Below are 20225 nucleotides of genomic sequence, written 5' to 3' on the forward strand. Positions count from 1 at the left end.
GGAACTCCTGAGTTGTAAGTCCCAGCTCTGACTCCTTTTGTGGCCTTAGGAAAATCATGAAACTTCCTTGCTTTAGTTTCCTCATCTATGCCTACCTCATAACGGTCACTTGAGGATTAATTAATGTTTGTAAAGTGCCTGAAGGTGTAAATTATTAACATTTTCTTAACTTCTGTAGGGCTTGTCACCATGCCAGCTAAGCCAAAGTTTCAGTCTGGCCTCCACAATTGCATTTCAAAGTATGTATGTGGAAAACTCTCATTTGCACACACAAATGGGCAATTGCGCATCTAATTACTTAATTTGGACATCAAAACATGGAGTTTGTGTACTGGAGAACAAATCTGAAAATGTGGCCCAAAAAAGCAAAGGATGTGTGATATGCTGTTGTGACTGAAACTATTTTGTATCCCTTTATAGAAAACAGCATAAGGTGGAATTTGTGGCCCTACTGAAGTCAATGGGACTTTGGTGACTGACTTTAGGGGAACCAACATTTCACCCATAGTACCTTTGTTAAACTGTGGGGTGGAATGAGGAATCCTAGGTCATTCTTCTTGACTATGCAAGAAATTTAAACAGGGACCACTTTCAGTGTTGCCAACTCTCGACCTATTATTACGAGCCCTGTAGTATTTGGTGTTTTTCTTACATCCCCAGCTCCTGAAGTCATGAGAATTTCAACTTTCATTTACAGTATAAAGAAAAACTAAAATTGTAACACTCGTGGTTGTACAGAAAAGCTAGAAGACGTGACCCCAGATGCTCAAAAATCAGAAGTGAAATAAAAAGAACCCCACGCTTATTTTTTAAAATCTCAGGATTTTTTAGCCAGTCTTATGATTTTTGGGGGGTCAGGAGTGGGGGCTAACATGCATTTTGAATGCTTGGGGTTAGCAATACTGCATGGAAGGTGTTATGGGGAACAAAGTTAAAGAATCTCCCTAGCACTAAAAAAGGGTCTAATTCTACTGCCCTTATCGAGATGAGTAATACCATTGATTTCAGTGAGAGTATCCATGTGAATAAGAACTGCAGGATCAGGCCCCAGTTTTGTAAGATTTCTAAAGACTTCTCAGTGTTAAATGCAAAAGGACAGAACGTTTGAAAAATTTCCTCTTTTTTTAAAATTTGTTTTCATGGTTTTTTTCCCTTTTCTAAGATGGTCTGTTATATATATATTATATTTTTTAGCAGTTCTTCAAGTAAATATTACATAAACACAAGGCAATTTTGTTTTTTTAATTCTCTGGCAAACTATCTTTCTTTGCAAGGCCCATTTAGCAACTGTGGTTAGAGCTAGAGTAAGTACTCTGTGTTGTTGCCAGAAGCTCATGGTTAATTTTGGAAAGGGCAGAGATTCCTTCTATTGCCTAATCAAACATGCTTTAGTAGTTAGTACCAGGAAACACAAGTGGAAGTGAGACAGAGTAAAACATATGCCTAAATATTTTGCACTAAAGTATGTTCTATAATATATTGTACCAACTGTATATAACCATCTTGTGTTGCCCCACAGAAGAGATTGATTAAGCTGAATTCTATTTAGTGCTTTGAAAAGCTTCCCTTTTAATTTGCCACTGAAGGATACAGTGGTATTCCTTATTGTGCAGTCACTCTTTATGGCTGGTTACTTATCTCTAGCATGTTCAGTTTTATTATGTATTTTTATGACTACTGAGGAAATAGGATTGTTAAAACATGAGATTTTTATATCTAACAGTTCTAATCCTTGTGCTTTAATTTATTTAACTTCCAGATTCTCTCTTCTTCTAATGCTGTTCAATTGCTTTTATGTTGGCAAATAACAAAAAGAAGAAAATTTAGGGCTAGATTTTCTACCCCCTTCTCTGGCCCCTTTGTTGTCACTCCGGTGGGGCAGAGGAGCCAGAAACTCAGTGGATCTGGACATAGGAAAATTTACCTGTCATGGTGGAGTCCTCAGGTGTCATAAAGCCAATGCCACTCTCTTCCCATCCCAACGTAAGGGTCATCCTCAGTGCAGAGAGGAATAGGAAGAAGAGGTGGTCAGAGTGCATTGTGCTCTAGCCATTCTCAGCTTATGTGGTGGCCTCTTGGGAGCTGTTACTGGTGGTTCTCTAAAATACACAGCTTCTCTAAAATACACAGGTATTGCCATTGAACAATATAGGGACTCAGAGAGCTGCAGCTCTGCTCCCCTTCCTGCTCCTTCTGCTGCAGAAGCTGCAAGTCCCAGAGAATCTGGGTTGTAGTCTTTATTGTTATTTGTATTGCGGTAACATCTAGGACACCAGCCCCATTGTGCTAAGTGCTTCACAAACACATACCAAAAAGATGGTGCCTACCCCAAAGTGCTTACAATCTAGATATGTAGCACCAGATTTTACCTTTGAATAAGTCTGGCCCATTCTATTTGTATAGTATTTCTTTGTACTCAACTAGGTTTTTGTTTTTTAATGAAGTAAATGAAGAGGAATGCACTATATTTAACTTAATAGAATATATTAACTAAAGGGGGGAAGAGTGTTGCCAACTCCCACAATTTTATTAGGAGTCTCCTGATATTTGGTGGGATTTTTTCATAAAGTCCCAACTTTTGGAGTCATGGGATTATATGAGAATCTCAGTGTTTATTCCTTTAAATAAAAAAGCAAGTATCCAGCATTCATTTTGAAGAGAAAAGCTGGAAAATGTGATCTGAGTGTATCCCAAGGGCTCAAAAACTAAAAGACTAATAAATAGACCCCTACATTTGTTATTTTTCAGTCTTATGATTTTTAAGCCAACCTCATGATTTTTAGAATGTTTGAAAGGAATTGGCAATACTGGGTCAATCAATTGGTTGATTGGTAGTACCATAGGAGTTGTCACCTTGGTTTTGAGTGGCCTATGCAATAAAATAAGCTATAAAAAGTGGTGCATGTGCCCAATTATGCAATTTTTGCTTTAACATTTTATATTTTATTGGAATTATCTTTATTATATGTTAAAAGGGTGAATACAATTCAAATACTTCATCCATTGTCTCACGGAAGGCTCTACTCTACATAATTCTCCCCCTCCTTCCACGTCTGCTCTCATTTCATCCTACTCTCTCTATTGATGCCTATACTCCTAAGTGCCCCTTATGCCTTCCCATTCTCAATTTCACACCTTCTGTCATGCTAAGCCTATGTCTGTCATAGTGCATCCTTCACAGAACACCCGTCCTCTCCTGATGCACCGATGGCGAATTTAAAGGCAGAGGGAGCGATTTCATTTGGAATGAAATTAACCCCATCCAGAGAGCACCCACAGAGCCGATACACCACTCACATTCTATTTTGAGTATGGGCTTATGTGGGACTTGACTAGTGCATAGGCCTTGTACTGGCCTTCTGCACATAGGTAAATTTCACTCCCAGTTAACTTGCTCTCTCTACATTCAGATCCTCCTAGAAGTATGTTTCTTTTTCAAAGCCATCAAATGACAACAAGCCATGTATATATAATTAAATTAATCACCCTATACATTGCATATAATAATAAGAAGCAAATGAATGGCTATTCTACTCTTCTCTTTATGTATTAGTCATGTTTGTTTATTTAGGAGTAGATCATGCCTGGTCCTACATAGCCATCTGGGGAGTCAGGCCCTTTGCACCCTCTGTGTGGATAGAGTGGATTTGCCTGAGTCATGGCTACAGGCACTTGTGGGGGAGAGCAGGAGTTTCATATCAAGCAAGTGGGCAGATGATGGGCAGTCCTATGACTCTGCGCCTTCCACCTCTGATTCTGTAACCCTTATATCAGATCTAAAGTGGGATTTAAGTGGTGCAAAGGACTTGGGCCAGATTCTCTGGCCCACTAAAGCCACTTTGTGCTGCGTAAGAGCCCAGAGAAGGTCAGTCAAGTCTCTAATGTTTCCTAAATTATTGCTAGTAGTGCTTTAAGAACCTGAGAGGCACAGTGTCTGTATTTGCAGATTGTGCAATGTTTCTTTTTCCTAAGTAGTCCCTTACCCACTTTTTATCCGCAGCTGTATTGACAGGGTCCTCATTACTCCCTAACTCTCTCTATAGAATTTCTTTCCTCATTAACAACTCATTGAAAAAAGCAGATCAGAAGCTCAGCCATTTTAGCACCATTCATTAATTTTATTCACCAACTTACAGTGCTTCCTCTCTAGTATTTCTTCTCACCTTCTTCCATGGGGAAGCATTAACTCATTGTACTACTTGGCTGCCTTTGTCTTTTCCTTGCAAGCCTTAATTGACTTGCTAGGTCCTTGTTTGGTTCAGTACAGTCCTTTTCAGTACAGATTTTTTTTTTAAATCCTTAAACATTGAGAAATCCCTTACAAAGCCCCATGGGTCACTTTGGTTTATTGCATTTCCACCTTCCTTCCATGCATGCTGGAATTGTAGTCTGTGGTGCATTAATTTTGGTGAATGCTCGCCAAACCATTCTCAGTCTGAATAATATCTCAAACCTTGTCTACACACAAAAGTTGTATTGCTTTAAGCTATTCTGGTATAGTTAAAGCGGTACAACAACTTGGCTAGTGTGGAGTAGGAATGAAATGAACAGGTATTGGACACCTTTATACTGGTATAATTGCATCCACAGTAGGGGTTGTACAGATAACTATTTTGGTAAAAAAGTCATGCACCATGCACCTGAAGTTGTGATACCAGTCCAAAATCTTTTGGTAGATCAAACCTGAAAAAAGGCCAAGAATAGTGGAGCAATTGCAAATGATCTGCCACGTAGATGAATAACTAAATTTCCTCATCGTTTAGCTGAAAAAGTCAGATGGTGAAATCCTGGTGCTGTTGAAGTCAATGGTAAAACCCCAGTTGATTTCAGTGGGGCTAAGATTTCACCCAGGGACTGGAAAAAGAAAGTCCTAAGTTCAGCTTTTGTGTCTCTTTTTATCCTTTCATCTTAAAAACCAAGCTTCCAGTTTTTTTTAATCGCTTCAAAAATAATGGTATTGGCAGCTGCCAGCAGAATGCTAGATTGCACATGTTTTGGAAACTTAGGCAGTACTTGTAGCTCAGCTATCAGATAGTATATCCTTGCTGAGCTTGTGCTGTACACTAAATCTAATTTATCAAGCTAGACTTAAGCTGTCCTTGTGATTGCTCTATTTTTTAAAATGAAGAAAACTCTGTTAATGCAACATTAACAGACATAAAACATAATGCAGAACATTCAAAGTTGTACTCCCCAAAGCAATTGTAAGTCTGGTTTCTTTCAGTGTATTTATATCACTATATAGTGTCAATTGTTATGCCAAAATATCTGTGCAATGTATCGGAGTTACAATTCCTATAAGAACCATTACTCTGGCTCTGCTTTTAAAATATCAATCATTAATTGCATTAATGTAGGCTTTTAAAATGTTTTCAGTGTTTTTAAAACAAGAAAGTAAAAGAGGGATTGCACATTCAAATATTGACATTTTCCCCATACACCTGTGTAGACTGGAGCATTGAAATCTTGGTATGTTAAAAATGTAAGCTAAATTCTCCCCTCAGACAGTTCCAACTTTAGTCAAATCAGTTATACTGGCCTGCATAAGTGAGAGGAGGATTTATCCTTTAATTTAAATAAAAAATACCAGGTTGTGCATAGACAGTATGCGACTTTCAAACATTTAAACTTGGATCATTCTTAACTAGGGCTGTGATAACTGGAATCCACCACTAGCATGGACCTATGTGCCAGTGTGGACCCATGTGCCATTAACCTCATTGGTATAAGGATCCATACTATTGGATCCCAGTCCAGAATCAGGATCCACTTGTCAAAAATACTGTGCTCACTGAAGACTAGGGCCATTGTAACTGAAGATATAAATATGAAACATTTTGAGCAGAAAAAGGCATCTGAAAATGTATTAATAATTGGAAGAACATCTTTCCATACTCTGGTAACTCTAACAGTGGCTCATTAGCATATTATCAAATTTTCTAAATTAAAACAAACCTTTTGAGTTGAGAACAAATGTGAAAGATTTCAATTAAAAGGACCCTTTGAAAAGAAAGAAAGAAACATTATCTCCCTAAGAATCAAGGCTTAAAATGAAAGTGGCTTCTCATTCATAACTTTAGAGTTATTGGCTCAAGATTGTATCAAAAATAACTTTTATTTTAATGGCATAGGTAGAAAATTTCTTTCTTAATTATGACCTTCCTCTTTTCAATTCTCTTGGTAACTATTTTGATCAATTTTTTTTTTAACTAAATAACAGTTCTTAGATTCTGCCATCCGTACTCCCACTGAGCAATAGCATACGCCACGAGTGTTCCCCTTTGCAAAAACCCGTCACATCTTTGCTGAATGTAGACGGTCATCTAATTAAACCTCACAATAGCCCTGGAAAGTAAGTAAATACATATTGCTATCCCCATTTTACAGCTTGTGAAACTAAGGCAGATATGTAATTAGCCCAAGGTCACAATGGGAGTCATATCTGAGCTGAGATTAGAATTTGTAATTTCTCATTCCCAACCTTGTACTCAAACCTCTAATCCAGCCCTTTCTCTAATAATTTGTCTATTAATAATCAGTACATATATGCAGCAATGCTGTAGCTGGGTGTTTGAAGCACAGTAGCTTCTAAATACAATCCTATAAACAGAAAAACTGAAAGATACTTTCAGTATCTTCAATTTTTCTTTAAAAACTGAGTTTGACTCACATAGAAAAATGAAGTATCATATTAGACTTTAGAATGCACATTTTTCATTCTCCTCTAGCTATCCATTTCACCTGTTTTTATGTTGTTTATACTGCCACTGCTAATAGTAAACAAAGAGGAAAGCCTGAGACGACATATAAATTAGAAGGGAGTTTTAAATCTCTGAGTATTCCAGGAAACAACGAGGCAAGAACGCTGTGCATCTTGATAGCCTGTTAGTTATTTAGGAGCATCTTCAAGGCAAATTGCTTTTTGCAAGGAAAAGGGATTTGCTACAACACCTTATATAGCTAAAGTAACATTATTATGAATAATTAAAAGATCCTGTATAATATCCAGGGCCCATTTTAACATTTGTCTTAGGGATTTACTGTTTTATAATTCTATCCATTCTATATTACCACTCTGGAATGTCTCAACCCCCAGAAATAAGAAAGAGACTTGATATGTGGGAGCACTGCAGAGAAGTAGTGTCCCTGCTCTGTCTCTGCTCTGAAGAAAGTGTGTGTCAAGGGAGAGAAACAGGGGTGGTGGTGGTGCAGAGTTGCCATATCTCAGGGAGATTGGAGAGCGGTGTGACACAGCATAGGAGAGCAGGCCAGCCAGTTACCACATGAAGAGGAGGAAATTGCCAACTAACTAGTCCCTGCAGGTGACCAGAAAGGACAGAGTTAGCAGGTCACCCGAGCTCTCCCAGAGGATACGTATATTAAATGGGGAGCACTGGATGGAGCTGTGTAAATAACCAGTTTTTTGGTTTGGTGGCCCAACTGAAAAAATGTAATAAAAAAAATCATTTGGGGGCAATGCAAAACAATTTTTCAAAAAAATGTTTCTGCAAACAGAGAAAGCAACATCCATTTTGGATTAAACAAAATGTTGTGTTCAACCCAAAACAAAATGTCTTGTTTAGTCTTTGGGGGTTTTGTATCTGTAACAACATGGTGAATTTGACATTAATTCATTAAATGTTTCCGTCAACCTGAATCTGCAAAAAAATTTTGGTGAACATTTTTTTTTGCCCAGGTCTAGCACCGGGCCTCTTCAGGAGGACAAGGGGCATTACATATGTGGAAAGGAACGTCCCAGATTGCCCTGGGGCTGGCGCCAATTCAAGAATGCATCTTGGCTCTGGAAGATTTGCGGAGCCCGAGTGAACATATAAGATGATGTCCTGTAGTATGACCTGACTTGGGCGACTCACTTAATTTCAGTGGGATAGCACAGGGTGTAAAGCAATGTGGGGAGGGCAGCGGATCACTACCTCCCAAACTGAAATCCACTGATAGATCCTCTTACAAAGTTTCTCCCCAGTTGTTCTGTTGGGGAGATGGGTTGCCAGACATCTGCAGAACAGCCCGGGCTGTATTAGGCAATCTTTGCTAAACTAGAGGGGGATGATATCTGTCCCCATTGGCCCTTCCCTCACCCAATGCAAGGCTGAGCACTCTGCACACTTGTAAAGGTATGGGGGTGGTAAACCAGAGACTCCTATGCACCTCCCTCCACACATAAACACATGCACACAGGAGAGGGGGCATCTGCACATGGAGAGTCTTCTCCACGTGCAGATCTGAAGGCACAATCTGCTTTTCATCACTTAGGTCCCAGAATATGTATGCTTTTGCTATAATAATAACTTAATTAAAATATACACTTAAAAAAGAATAACCAGGAGACTAGTGTGATACAGGCCTGCTCTTGAATACAAAGGCAAAAATAGCAGCAGTCAAACTCTTTGTTATAATCTTCCCTTGCATAGTGAAGATAAACCAGTTAGGTACACTTTTTAATAATGCAATACCTGAGCGTAACTGTATTTTTCTCATGATGTGATTAGGAAATATTGTCATGTTACCATGTAGACTACAGCTTCCCTATAACTTTGTGTTCCTCATTGTCCCTCAGTACATAAACAGTTTTAAAAGAAAACTTCACGTGCTGCATAAATCCTAGTAGGGCATTTTTAGCCTATTTCAATGGACCGTATATGATTTTCTCCTCAAAAAACAAATCCTAGTGACTCTGGATGCCGTGTTATGTCTTCCCTTCATGAAAAATAATGGGTAAATTCCTTGCCTCTGTGTATGCAGTGGAACCACCCTTTAAACAAAATCTTCTGCCAACTTCTATAAAATACTGATACTGCACTCTGTAGGCTTTTACTATATGAAATAGCCACTGCACCTTTTAATTTTATTTCTTTATTAAAATTTGCAAAATGTAAGCACAAGAAAGAAAGAATGTAAAATATTTATAGTATTATGGTTAAAACTCCTGTAAACAGTGCTGCCTGTTTGTAAATATAGTGGGCTAGGTTTTCTGCTGGCTGCCATGTTTTTGAGTTGCAGCAATGTGGGACAGTAAGGAAGCCAGTTACATCTCCCTGTTTGCATGAACAACCCCACTGGGATTTAGAGTAAGTTTATGATCCATTTTAGAGAGTACTGCCCTGCTGTCTTTGTGTCTTGTGATTTGTATTGGAACATTAGGTAAATGCAAGTACCCATTTCTATGACCCAGCCTATTTTTCCCTATCTGGCTTGTAGCCTAAAATTTACAGGTTCCATTAATTACTTTATTTTTGCAGAATGTTTTGGATGTAAATTTGTTGGTGTCTGCAACCCATGCAAAGCATTATTACTCACCCATTGCAATTTACAAGCTTCTGATACTGTGCACCGACTTCTGTAGCTCTGCTTTCTGATACAGTAGACCTCCGCTATTCCTTTTCTTTGATGACACGATATTTTTGTTCATAACGGTGCTGAACCTGCTTGCTTTCCCCAGGATTACTGCCAGTAGCTTACAGTGAGTTTTCTGCTTTCAGCTGGGTGTTCAAATTTACCTGGTTGATACTATTAGTGTGGTTGGTACTACTGATTGGAGAAGACCTCGGCAACTTCCAGCTTTGTTTAAACAATCTGCCCCAAACATACTAATTTTCAAAGGCAGCAGTCTAGTTCCCATTGAGAAGGTGATGACCATCCCTTCACTCTAGGTTCTCACTTCCTTAGTAGTTCCCAAGTGCTTGATTAGCTTCAGTCCTGCTCATGTCTCATCTTCTCCAGCACACATGGAGAGTTCCAATCTCCCCTTGCCTTGCTGTTATTGCATGAGAGGCTAGTAGTGTTTCAGAAAAGGCAGCTTTTGTGGCACTCAACATGAGTTTTCTAAGTAGTCTTTGATATGTAGCCTCTGAGACTTCCTTCTTACAGTTCTCTGCCATTGATACCAGTATGCCCCATAACTATAAATTCCTCCCCAATAAGCTGATTTTACATTGCAGGTAGACAAAGTCCCTTATAAGTTGTAGTCCACAGAATATTTAATTCTCTTGATCTTTGCACATTCTGCTGTCTGTTTGGTTAGTGATGGAATCTCCTACCACCAGTCTGTTGTTCTCAACTATTTAACATAACTAGGTCCTCTTCTCCTGGAGATAATTCCTTAGGCCCTAAGGTTTAAGGAACAAGGAGTAGTCATTCTTCCCTGCCTATTCTGGAAAGTTGGTCATCCAGGGTTTCACTTCAGAAAAAATTCAGGGGGTTGGGATGAGCACCTCCTGGCCTATGGTGGGGAGGCTGCCATCTCAGGCATGAGGTGTCAGGGGGGACGCAGGCCCACCCAACTCCACTGCATTCCAGCCCAGGGCCCTAACAGTGGCAGGGTGATCTGCCACTGGATCAGTGAGGATTCCAGCCGCAACATGCTGACCCACACTCCAGCAGCACTACCGGACTAGAGTCTGGTCCCCCTGGGCTACTTCCTACCACAATCTGGGTGTAGGGTCCTGTGGTCCAAAGATCCCCTGGCTCCTCGAGGTACTCGGCTGCGGGTAGCTCCAGCAACTCCTCAGGGTCCTCATCTTCCTCCCCGACAACAAGGCATCAGTCCACTCCGGGGCTGGGCTGGGCTCTGGCAGAGGCATTTGCTAGGCTGCCAATCCACCCGGTTTGGCTGGGAGTCTCCTGGAATCAGGCTCGATCTCCCAGAGGCTATTGAAAGCAATCAGGGAGATTTTAGGCCTCTAAAAGTCCAGCAGTGCAGTGGGGCTACGGTAGGCTCCCTACCTGCCCTGGCTCTGCGCCGCTCCCAGAAGCGGCCAGCATGTCCAGCAGTGGCTCCTAGATGGAGGCACGGCCAGGAGTCTCCACGTGCAGCCCCCGCCTCGAGCGCCAACTCTGCAGGTTCCATTGGCCGGGAACGGGGATCCACGGTCAATGGGAGCTGCAGGGGCAGTGCCTGTAGGCAGGGGCAGCACGCAGAGCCACCTAGCCGCCCCTGAGCCTAGGAGCCACTGGCAGACATGCCACCGCTTCCGGGAGCCACCCAAGGTAAGCACCGCCCAGCCGGAGCCTGCACACCTAATCCCCTTCCGAACCCCAACCCCCTGCCTCAGCCCTGAGCCCCCTTCCACACCAAAACTCCCTCCCAGAGCCCACACCCCGAACTCCCTCCCATACCCTACCCACCTGCCTCAGCCCTGAGCCCCCTCCCGCACCCAAACTCCTTCCCAGAGCCTACATCCCGCAACCCTGCCCCAGCCCTGTGAAAGTGAGTGGGGGTCGGAGAGAGCGAGCGACGAAGGGATGGGGGCTGGAGTGAGTGGAGGCGGGGCCTCAGACAAGGGGCAGGGTGGGCAAGGGTGTTTTGGGTTTGTGCAATTATACAGTTGGCGACCCTAGCATCTGCTCCCCAGAAGAGACGTCCGGTCTCTCCTGTGGCTCAGCAGCAACTGAGCTCCAGGGCTCTGTCTCCTTTTCTACTTCCTGTCCTGCCCTGGTGTTTCCGGTGAGGGGGGCAGGGCAGGGCGTGTTTGGCTCCACCAGGAGAGCATAGTGGTCCCTCACACTCAAGTTCCAAGGGAGGCCACTCAGCCTCACTACAGGAGCATATAGACCTATGAAAAGTCTGTGTGTGTGTGTGTGTGTGTGTGTGTGTGTGTGTGTGTGTGTGCGGGGGGGCCAAGTGACACCCCTGTGAGTCATATCTGGAGGTGTCCTTTGCCTCCTTTAGCCAAGATACACTGCCTGCCTCATTCAAATAACTAGGGGAGCCAGATCCGCTGATGAGAGGCCTTACTGCCTGCCTTATATGTCCTGTTCAGCCCCAGGTATATCTTTGTCTCATGCAGATAATCTAGTTCAGCAATCCTAGCCTTGAGGGGCTAATGCCTGAACCCCAGAGTGCCTAATTTATGATGCAATAAACTGGGAGTTCTTTATACTGACTAAATTGCTACAGGCTTGCTGGCTCCACAGGCCATATTGCACTCACCTACCCTGATCCTAAGTCATTGTTTGGTAACTTTATCTACCACCTTGTTACCTGGTCTGTTTAGACTAGATTTAAACAAAATGTCAAGATCTCTGGTGCTTTTCAACTTTATGTACATCAGGTGAACTGTCACTGAGCTCCCCTAGGCCAACCCCTTGCTCCCTCAGCTTTCTATCATTCGTAAACTTCCTGGACTGGGAGGTTTAAAGGCCAAACCACAGCCCCTCTCTGTGCTCAGCCACAAGCACACATGCTAATCAGCACACTTGTAATACAGCCAAATGTTTTTACAATATTCCCAGTAGCTTTTCTTTAAAGCAGCAAACAGTTGTAGTCCAACAGGCACTCTCTCAGCTCTGACCACCACCACTACTGTCATTACAAATTAGGTGGTTCATGGAACAATCTTCTCATGGAAGCCTGGGAAGATGCATTCTTTTCTCATCAGCTACTCTAAGATTCAATGGCAAGATCTCGAGGATGCAAAGGCCCCAAAAACAAATAGTCTCTCATCTGGACGGTGACAGAGATTTATTTAAAAAAAAAAAAAAAGAAAATGTCAAGTCAGCAAATGACTGAATAATTTAGGAGGAGATTTTCAAAAGGGTCTGAAGGATTTGGGAGCATCATGCCCCATTGAAAGTCACTGGCACTTGTGCTCCTAAATCTATTAGGCACTTTTGAAAACCTCTGCCTTAAAGAATATTAATGTCAAAGTCGTACAGAGAAAAGTCTTCAGAAGAAGAATAAATGGTATAATATTACTTAAAGCTGTGAATGGGAAAAAAATGTTCCAAGGGCTCAACATCCTATTAAATCAGGTGTCCCAAGGTGGGTATGGTTGTGTATATAAAATTTAAGGTATTTGCCCAATGGGCACCTAACTCAGTCAAATGGGCTTTCTTAACCCTGCTGTGAAAAGGGAATACAGGGAGAGGGGTATGCAAGGAAAAAGAACACCAAATGAAAGGGGGAGAGTGAAAGAAGAAAGGAAGTCGTGCAATTCTTGATTAGTTCCTCGACCTACTTGTCGGTCCCTGGCCACCAGAAGTCTTGTCGCAGTTGTGTTTTGGTTAGACCCATCCCTAAATGTCTTCATGTGCCAGGTGAATCAATCATTCTCTCAGAAGTGTAGGCACAAGGTGGTGAGTTCTCAAAATCCATTCCTTTACAAGGGACAGTTCACATGATGTACATTTATATGGTTGCAAGTGTGCTGGTGTCATTGTCTTGTAGCCATCCATTGACTATGTAAGTCTTTAGGTCCTGAAGTACCTTGTCTCCTCTTATGGCTGTTGCCCACTCTGAGGCTGTGATGACTCTGATAGTGATGATTGACAATATATACCAGTAGGAATTCCACCATCGCCTAATCTAATTTTGAGCATATGATTTTTAAAAAAACACATGACGCAGTAGCAGGTAATTTCCCCCAATTTTCATGCCCTGTATTTATAATAGTTTTAATTTGAACAGTAGTGAACTTTTAAAAATATGATCTATGAAGCAATCCTCAGATACCTCAAAAATACAGTAGGGTCAGCGATACTCAGCCTTCAACGATTTACAAGCCATGTCATCACTTAGCTGCAGAGAGCCACAAAATAATAATCTGGTGCAATTATGACATTGCATCAGTCTGAGATAATGTGGCATTTGGAAACTTCCTCACACATCAACTACCTTCTCTCCTCTTCCTTTGACTACTAGGTTGGGTAGAAGGGTTCTCTCTCTCCTTCCTTCTGCTGGTGGCAGCGTGGGAAGGAAGCTCTGACTGACACTCATGTGTGTTCCTGTGAGTGAGGTTCTGCTTGCTTTTCCTGAGACCCAGTATGAAGCATGTGGATTCCCAGGCAAATGTAGGTGGTTGCTTTGAGGTCCACACAGGGTCATAAAGATAAGAAGTTCATGAGCTATGATTTGCATTTCATGGGCAAAAAATGCACTCCACCCTTTCCTGGAAATGGTGCAAGTCAGATGCACGGGTTAGACCTGCCTGGAGTTTGCTGAGCTAGTTTGATCACTCTCTAATTTTGATGTTAAAAGATTAATGGCACTAGCTGTCCTGTTTTGCTCTTTCTAGGCCATTCATAGTGCTGCCACCCCTGATGGAATGGATAAGGGTTGCTTTGGCTCATGCAGGGCACCGTCGCAGTTTCTCTGTGGACAGTGATGATGTACGGCAAGCAGCAAGGCTCTTACTACCTGGAGTTGACTGTGAACCTCGACAGTTAAAGTAAGTCCATGTAAAGAAATAATAATTTGAAAAACCTGTAGCTCTTTCACAGTGACAGTGATTTAACAGGCAGAGTAAGGGCTTTGTTATGTCCTCAGATGTGCAAAATGCTCCTTCTCGTCACTGTATCTTGTAAAATCAGCTACTGTATTCATTCACATGCCTGTATGAGCCAGTTTCACAGGCTGCATGGTAATGTGCCTGCATACCTAACAACTGGATCAAGCTCTGAATCTGCTCATAAAATCTTGGTTTGTCTTTTACCATTACATTCTGCTTTATAATGAGAGACTGAAGTCTTCAGTTAATTATGTCTGTTTCACTGTGTTCCTGTTACAAAATACTGAGATGTAATGTATAGGGTTGTATATATTATATTGTTTTCTGCAATAGTGGTTTATACAGCACATTTACAGATAAAACCAGTTTTTGTAATAAAATTACATTTTTGATCCTGAAATCAATTTAATTCAAAAATGTTGCAGGTCTGAATAATTTGATACTTATTTTTAAATATGTGAGATGTGACCTTCTAATGAGGCCCTAAAGTATATGTTTTCAGTATATGTTTTTAATGCGCTGCCTTTTCTTACTCATATATGCATGTATAAAACAGCTTCCTACTGCATACTTGATTCTGGGTTATATTTGTTTTAGATGTCTATATGAAAAGCTCTTATGAATGTGTCAAAAGCAGAATTATTCATCTAAGTTGCTTAATAGCTGCAGCACACAGACATCAGACACTACCTTAGAGTCTAGTGAATTCAAACCCAGGCTTATATTTTTCAGAACCCTGTCACTCCTACTCAGCTGATATATGTGTATGCTTTTCTGCAACACAGAAGCATGGAAACTGTATACGATTAGGTATGACAACCTGCATCATAACAGATGTATTTTGTTGACTCTGGTTTTCCAGTACTCTTTCACTAGATATTATATTTTATTTTGAGACTGGAATAATGCTTTCTTGGTTGAATATTTTATTAAATAAATATGTTGAATTTAAAAGCTAAATCTTGAGTTCATATTTTAAATACTGACTGTAAATATTTCATATGAAGGTAAATATCCTGGGCCTGATTGTCATTAGACTTAGTATTTCACTATTTCAGCTGAAGTCTATGAGGTCTGTCAGTACTCAGCATCTTTGATAATGAAGCTCTTAATTTTAAAAAGGCACAACTGAAAAAACCTTTCCAATTGAACTAGTAGATACAATTGTAGAAAAGTCAATATTATTTCTTCTAGCCCCTTGAAAGAACAAGAATCATGTTTTGATATGATAAGAATATACAGTTTTTCTGTAGTTAGCATGTGTGTCGAAAAATATTGACTTTTTTTACCCATTCTGCCATTTTAACAGAAGTTAAAATTTCAAAATCAGGTTATGTTAGAGTGAATTGTAGTTATGTCCCAGATAATCGACTGATTATTGAGAAGAAATCAGTGATCAATTAAAGCAGCCATCCAGAATTCAGTTTATAAAGAAAAATAAACTATAGCCACTTTTCAGCTGTCTTACAGTCTGGAATGAGAATGGAAAGTACGATCAAGAATTAATGAGGGTAGAAATTAAAGGTTAGTTCTGAGAAAAGAGCTGGGACTTGCCCTGGATTTGCTGTTGGGTACTTCACTTGACTATATGGGCTTGATTTCTATTCCCATTTCCCAAAACTAAGGTCACTGTATACTGTTCTGCCAGTGTAAGGGGGCCTTCAAGTGAGTGTTACTGTGACATTTAAAGGCCCTTCAGACTGCCACAGTGGTGTAGAGTGTGCTTGGTGTAACTGAGAATCGGGCGCTGTGTGTCTATAATATTGAGATCAAAGGAAAGGCTGCTGCTTGTTGGAAAAATATCCAGGCAAAGCATCATGACATTAATTTGAAATCTTGCTACTTGTAATGTTTTGTTTGTGCTCAGTACAGACCCTCAGCACTCCTCATTTCCACCCAGTCCATGTACCAGCCTCTCATTTCTCCCCAGTGAGCAGCAACAGCTTTGCATCTCCCCAGTCCTCATCAAGCATCAATTCTATAGTTGCCATGGCTTTGAAATATTTTCAAATAAACTGAGGGACTGAGGACAGCTGGAGGATTTTGCATGTAGTCTGATATATTTTAGATTATTTTGTATAAAAAATAGCCTAACTACTGGGAGTCTTAAACCTGAAAATGTTATCAGTTTTTTCTTAAGGATCTTTTCTCTTACTGGTCCAGAAGGGAAAAAAACAAAAAGACCCTCCTCCCTCCCCAAACAAAACAAAAAGAACCAAAACTAAATAATACACTGTATGCTACATTCTCTGTCCTGTGTCTACCATTGTGACATTGCATTATTCCTCTATGTTGATTCATGGCCTATTGTTAAAAAATGTAAGACAAAATCTGCTTCCACACTGCAATATGTATTATAGAAAAGAAGTTTGGAAGAATCTCAAAAAACTTGGAGTTCAGGATCTGTTCAGATAAAAAATCGAATGTTCAGTGTCCTATCTGAACCTCCAGCAAAGAGATCTCCTCCCATATCTTTGTGATACTTCCCAGCTCAATCACACACACCTATGGTCAGGCGCCTAGTATGTGGTTTTGTAAATCATCTCAGCCTTCTTTCTCTCCTTCCTCCCAAAATTTCCCTTCCTTCCTCCTCCCTCTATCTCCCTTCTAGTGCCCCTTCTCTGTCTGCTGTGCTCTTCTGCACAGAGCAGGGGAGCCAAAAAGGAGGAATGAAATCTGTCAAGAGTGAGTAAGATGACTTGCCTGCCTGTAGCTAGGAGATGCATCTGCAGCCGAAACTATAACCTTGATGGTCAAGGGAAATCCTACTGCTCTGTGGGACACGGGGAAAGTTATGGTCTGTTTCAGTAAATAAGAATTGCTGGTAAATATTATCCCATCCCCCAGTATAATGCTCTCCTTCACCAACCCAAATTCCAGTATCTCCAGCAACATCTGATTCCTTTCTTCAGCATTTTCAGATGTCCCCCACCTGCAAATCTGTTTTCCATCCTCACCTCCTGGCCTGTCCAGTTGCCACTCAACAAACCACACTCCCAATCTTTAATACCAGGTTCAAAACCATTTTTTCTCCTGCCCCAACAAGAGGAGTAGAAAAAAGTGGATGGAAAAGCAGTCAGGACATATTGAGGGGAGCAATTCTGCTGACCTACTCTCCCATCTGGGAAAAGATCAGGGCAGATGATCTGAGTTAGAATGTGGTAAGTAGACTGAGGACCTATGCTGCTGAGAGTTAAAGGATAATGTGGTATACGGGTTTATTTATCTCATACACAGTGATGGTAAGTGTCATATCTGCATCAAGTATCATCTGCAGCTTCCCATATGGAGACCTGAAGGGGTCAGTTTTGTCATTTTCCAACGCATATGTGAAGCCAGTCAAGATCCATATCCCTACCCTTTCCTACTAAGGCAATTCTATCTTAATATTGTCTCACTATTTTGGGGCTAGATTCACTCCTTTGGTTCTGCTAGCTCAGTGGCTCTGAACCTTTCCAGACTACTCTACCCCTTTTCAGGAGTCTGATTTGTCTTGTGTACCCCCAAGTTTCACCTCACTTAAAAACTACTTGCTTACAAAATCAGACATAAAAAAACAAACGTGTCACAGCCACTACTACTGAAAAATTGCACACTTTCTTATTTTTACCATATAACTATAAAGTAAATCGATTGGAATATAAATATTGTACTTGCACTTCAGTGTACTGTACTGTATATAGAGCAGTATAAACCAGTCATTGTCTGGATGAAATTTTAGTTTGTACTGACTTGACTAGTGCTTTTTGTGTAGCCTGTTGTAAAACTTGGCAAATATCTAGATGAGTTGATGTATCCCCTGGAAGACCTCTGCATACCCCCAGGGAGTTGAGAACCATTGTGCTAGCTGATCTCAGGCTCCTGGTAGCAATATATTCACATGGAGCTGGAGCATGGTAGCACAAGCCTTCTGCAACCCAGTTCCAATGGAGATCCCAGAGCGGGCTGCCATAACCCACATTATTAGCAGGGCTGGCTAGCAGATACTCTAATTCAGAAGTCTGGTGACCCTCTACTTGCAGGGTTGCCCTAGAGCTGCAGTCATAAAATAAAGCTGCTTCCCCCTACAAGGGAAAGATGAGCTGTGGTATCTTTGCCTGCCTTCCTCTGCGGGTTAATGTCTCAACCAGCACAGTGAAATCTTGGCTTCATTTGTTCCTTATCGTGGTGCAGTCGAACTAGTCCCTTCCATGTTTCTGAAGTGGGGGCCCCCATGCAGGATTCCATGTTCAGCCACATCAAATGCTGTGCAGTGGCCAAACGATACGAGTACAGATATATGGCCTTGTCCATCATTGCCACGAGTGCTGCCTCTGTTCTGTGTCCTGGTATGAATCCTGACTGAGAGGGCTCCAGGACACTAGGTGGAATTGGAGACAAATCTTTGTGAACTTCCTTATTAGCTTGCTCAGCAAAGAGAGATTAGACAGGAAGCAGTAATTAGCAAAATCAGTTGCCTCAAGAGATGGTTCCTTAAATACATCCATTCTATGCATCCGATGAGTTGGGCTGTAGCCCACAAAAGCTTATGCTCTAATGAATTTGTTCATCTCTAAGGTGCCACAAGTACTCCTGTTCTTTTTTTTGGAATTAAGTACTGTTTAGTGGTGGGACAGGCTCCAGCCAGGTCAACAAAGTTCTGAAAGTAAGAGTCATTTCTGAGCAGGAGCTGAACATGGTTTGAGGATGGTCAGGAGTGGCTTCTCTCACCTCTGAAATGTTCAATATAGGTGACTTTTTCTCCTGGAGGCAGACCTCACCACAGTGATCCATGCCTAATGGATGATGCTTAATTGAGATTATTGCAATGTGCTTTATTAACAGCTGCCTTTGGAAACAGCTCACACACTGCAATTAGGGCAGACTGCTCCTGCGTAACTGCTCAGGGATTGTTTTTGCACCCAAGGGCAGATGAGAACCTACCTTCACTGTCTGCCTCCTATCCAACAAGCATAGCTGCCAAGATTGTGCAGCTCCTCGTGTGAGATGAGAGCCAATGAGCCCCATCATGGACGTTACTGGATGTCTCATGGTATAATCTCAAGAAGATAAGAGAGGGGGTCCACCATCTCAAGGGCTCATAGCTCTGCAGTCTTGCTAACTCCTGTGATTTTATCACAAAGTCTTGCAATATTTAGCGGGTGTTTTTTGGTGTGTGGTTTTGTAAGCCCCAGTTCCAGGAGTCACGTGATTATTTCATTTTTGAGAAATGTTCAGTTTCTAACCATCATGGTTGTGGAGTAAAGCTAGAAAAAGTGACCCCTAAAGGCTCAAAAACCAGAAAGGAAATACAAAGAATCCAATTTATTTATTTTAAAATCTCATCATTTTCAAGCCAATTTCATGATTTTGGGGAGCTGACTCATGATTTTTGAATGCGTGGGGTTGGTGACGCTGACTCTAGAATGCTCTCTTCCTCTCAAGAGCACATCTTTGTCATGCTAGGCGAAGCTCAGGACATTTTGTTTTCTTTTTACTTTTACGTTTCTTGAGAGGTTTGGTTTATTTTAATAACACATGATGCCATTTCCAGTTTTAAGTGAGGGGAAGACCTCTAGTGGTAATTAATATGATAGCACTTAACATTGCAAGCACATCACATCTTTATTTATATGGCAGTGGCTAAAGTGATGCACCTCCTAAAATGACAGCCCAGACACAGGAATGGAGCCAGATTACACTCTTCGACTTTGTGTACACACAGGGTGGGTGGAGTGGGGCTGGTTAATTTGCACTGAGTTTTTTGGCACACTCACTTGGATGTATTAAATAGCATGCAGTAATTGCATACAGGCTGTCAGCTGTTTTCAGGTTCAGTACCGATCAGTACTGCTGTCTGCGCAGCAGGGACTTTGTGCAGAGTAAGCATGCAGCATTCTGGACAGCTATTCCATAATGCTCTGGTGGAACCCCATTGAAGTCCATGGGATTGTACTGGTGTAAACATCTGCCCAAGTTGTGAGGCTCCATGTGAGACAT

The 20225-nt window shown here is 41.4% G+C and overlaps 1 protein-coding gene across 2 annotated transcripts in view; it reads left to right on the forward strand.

Moving 5' to 3' along the window:
* Positions 1-20225, forward strand: part of BTBD11 (BTB domain containing 11) — a 269640-nt gene that overhangs the window by 180075 nt on the left and 69340 nt on the right. For both annotated transcript variants that reach the window (XM_038403493.2, XM_038403518.2), the window contains exon 4: positions 14034-14186. In XM_038403493.2, coding sequence (XP_038259421.1) covers positions 14034-14186 — 153 coding nt within the window. The remainder of the gene's footprint in view (positions 1-14033; positions 14187-20225) is intronic.

This window comes from Dermochelys coriacea, chromosome 1 (genome assembly GCF_009764565.3).
Source record: "Dermochelys coriacea isolate rDerCor1 chromosome 1, rDerCor1.pri.v4, whole genome shotgun sequence".
NCBI classification, from domain to species: domain Eukaryota; kingdom Metazoa; phylum Chordata; order Testudines; family Dermochelyidae; genus Dermochelys; species Dermochelys coriacea.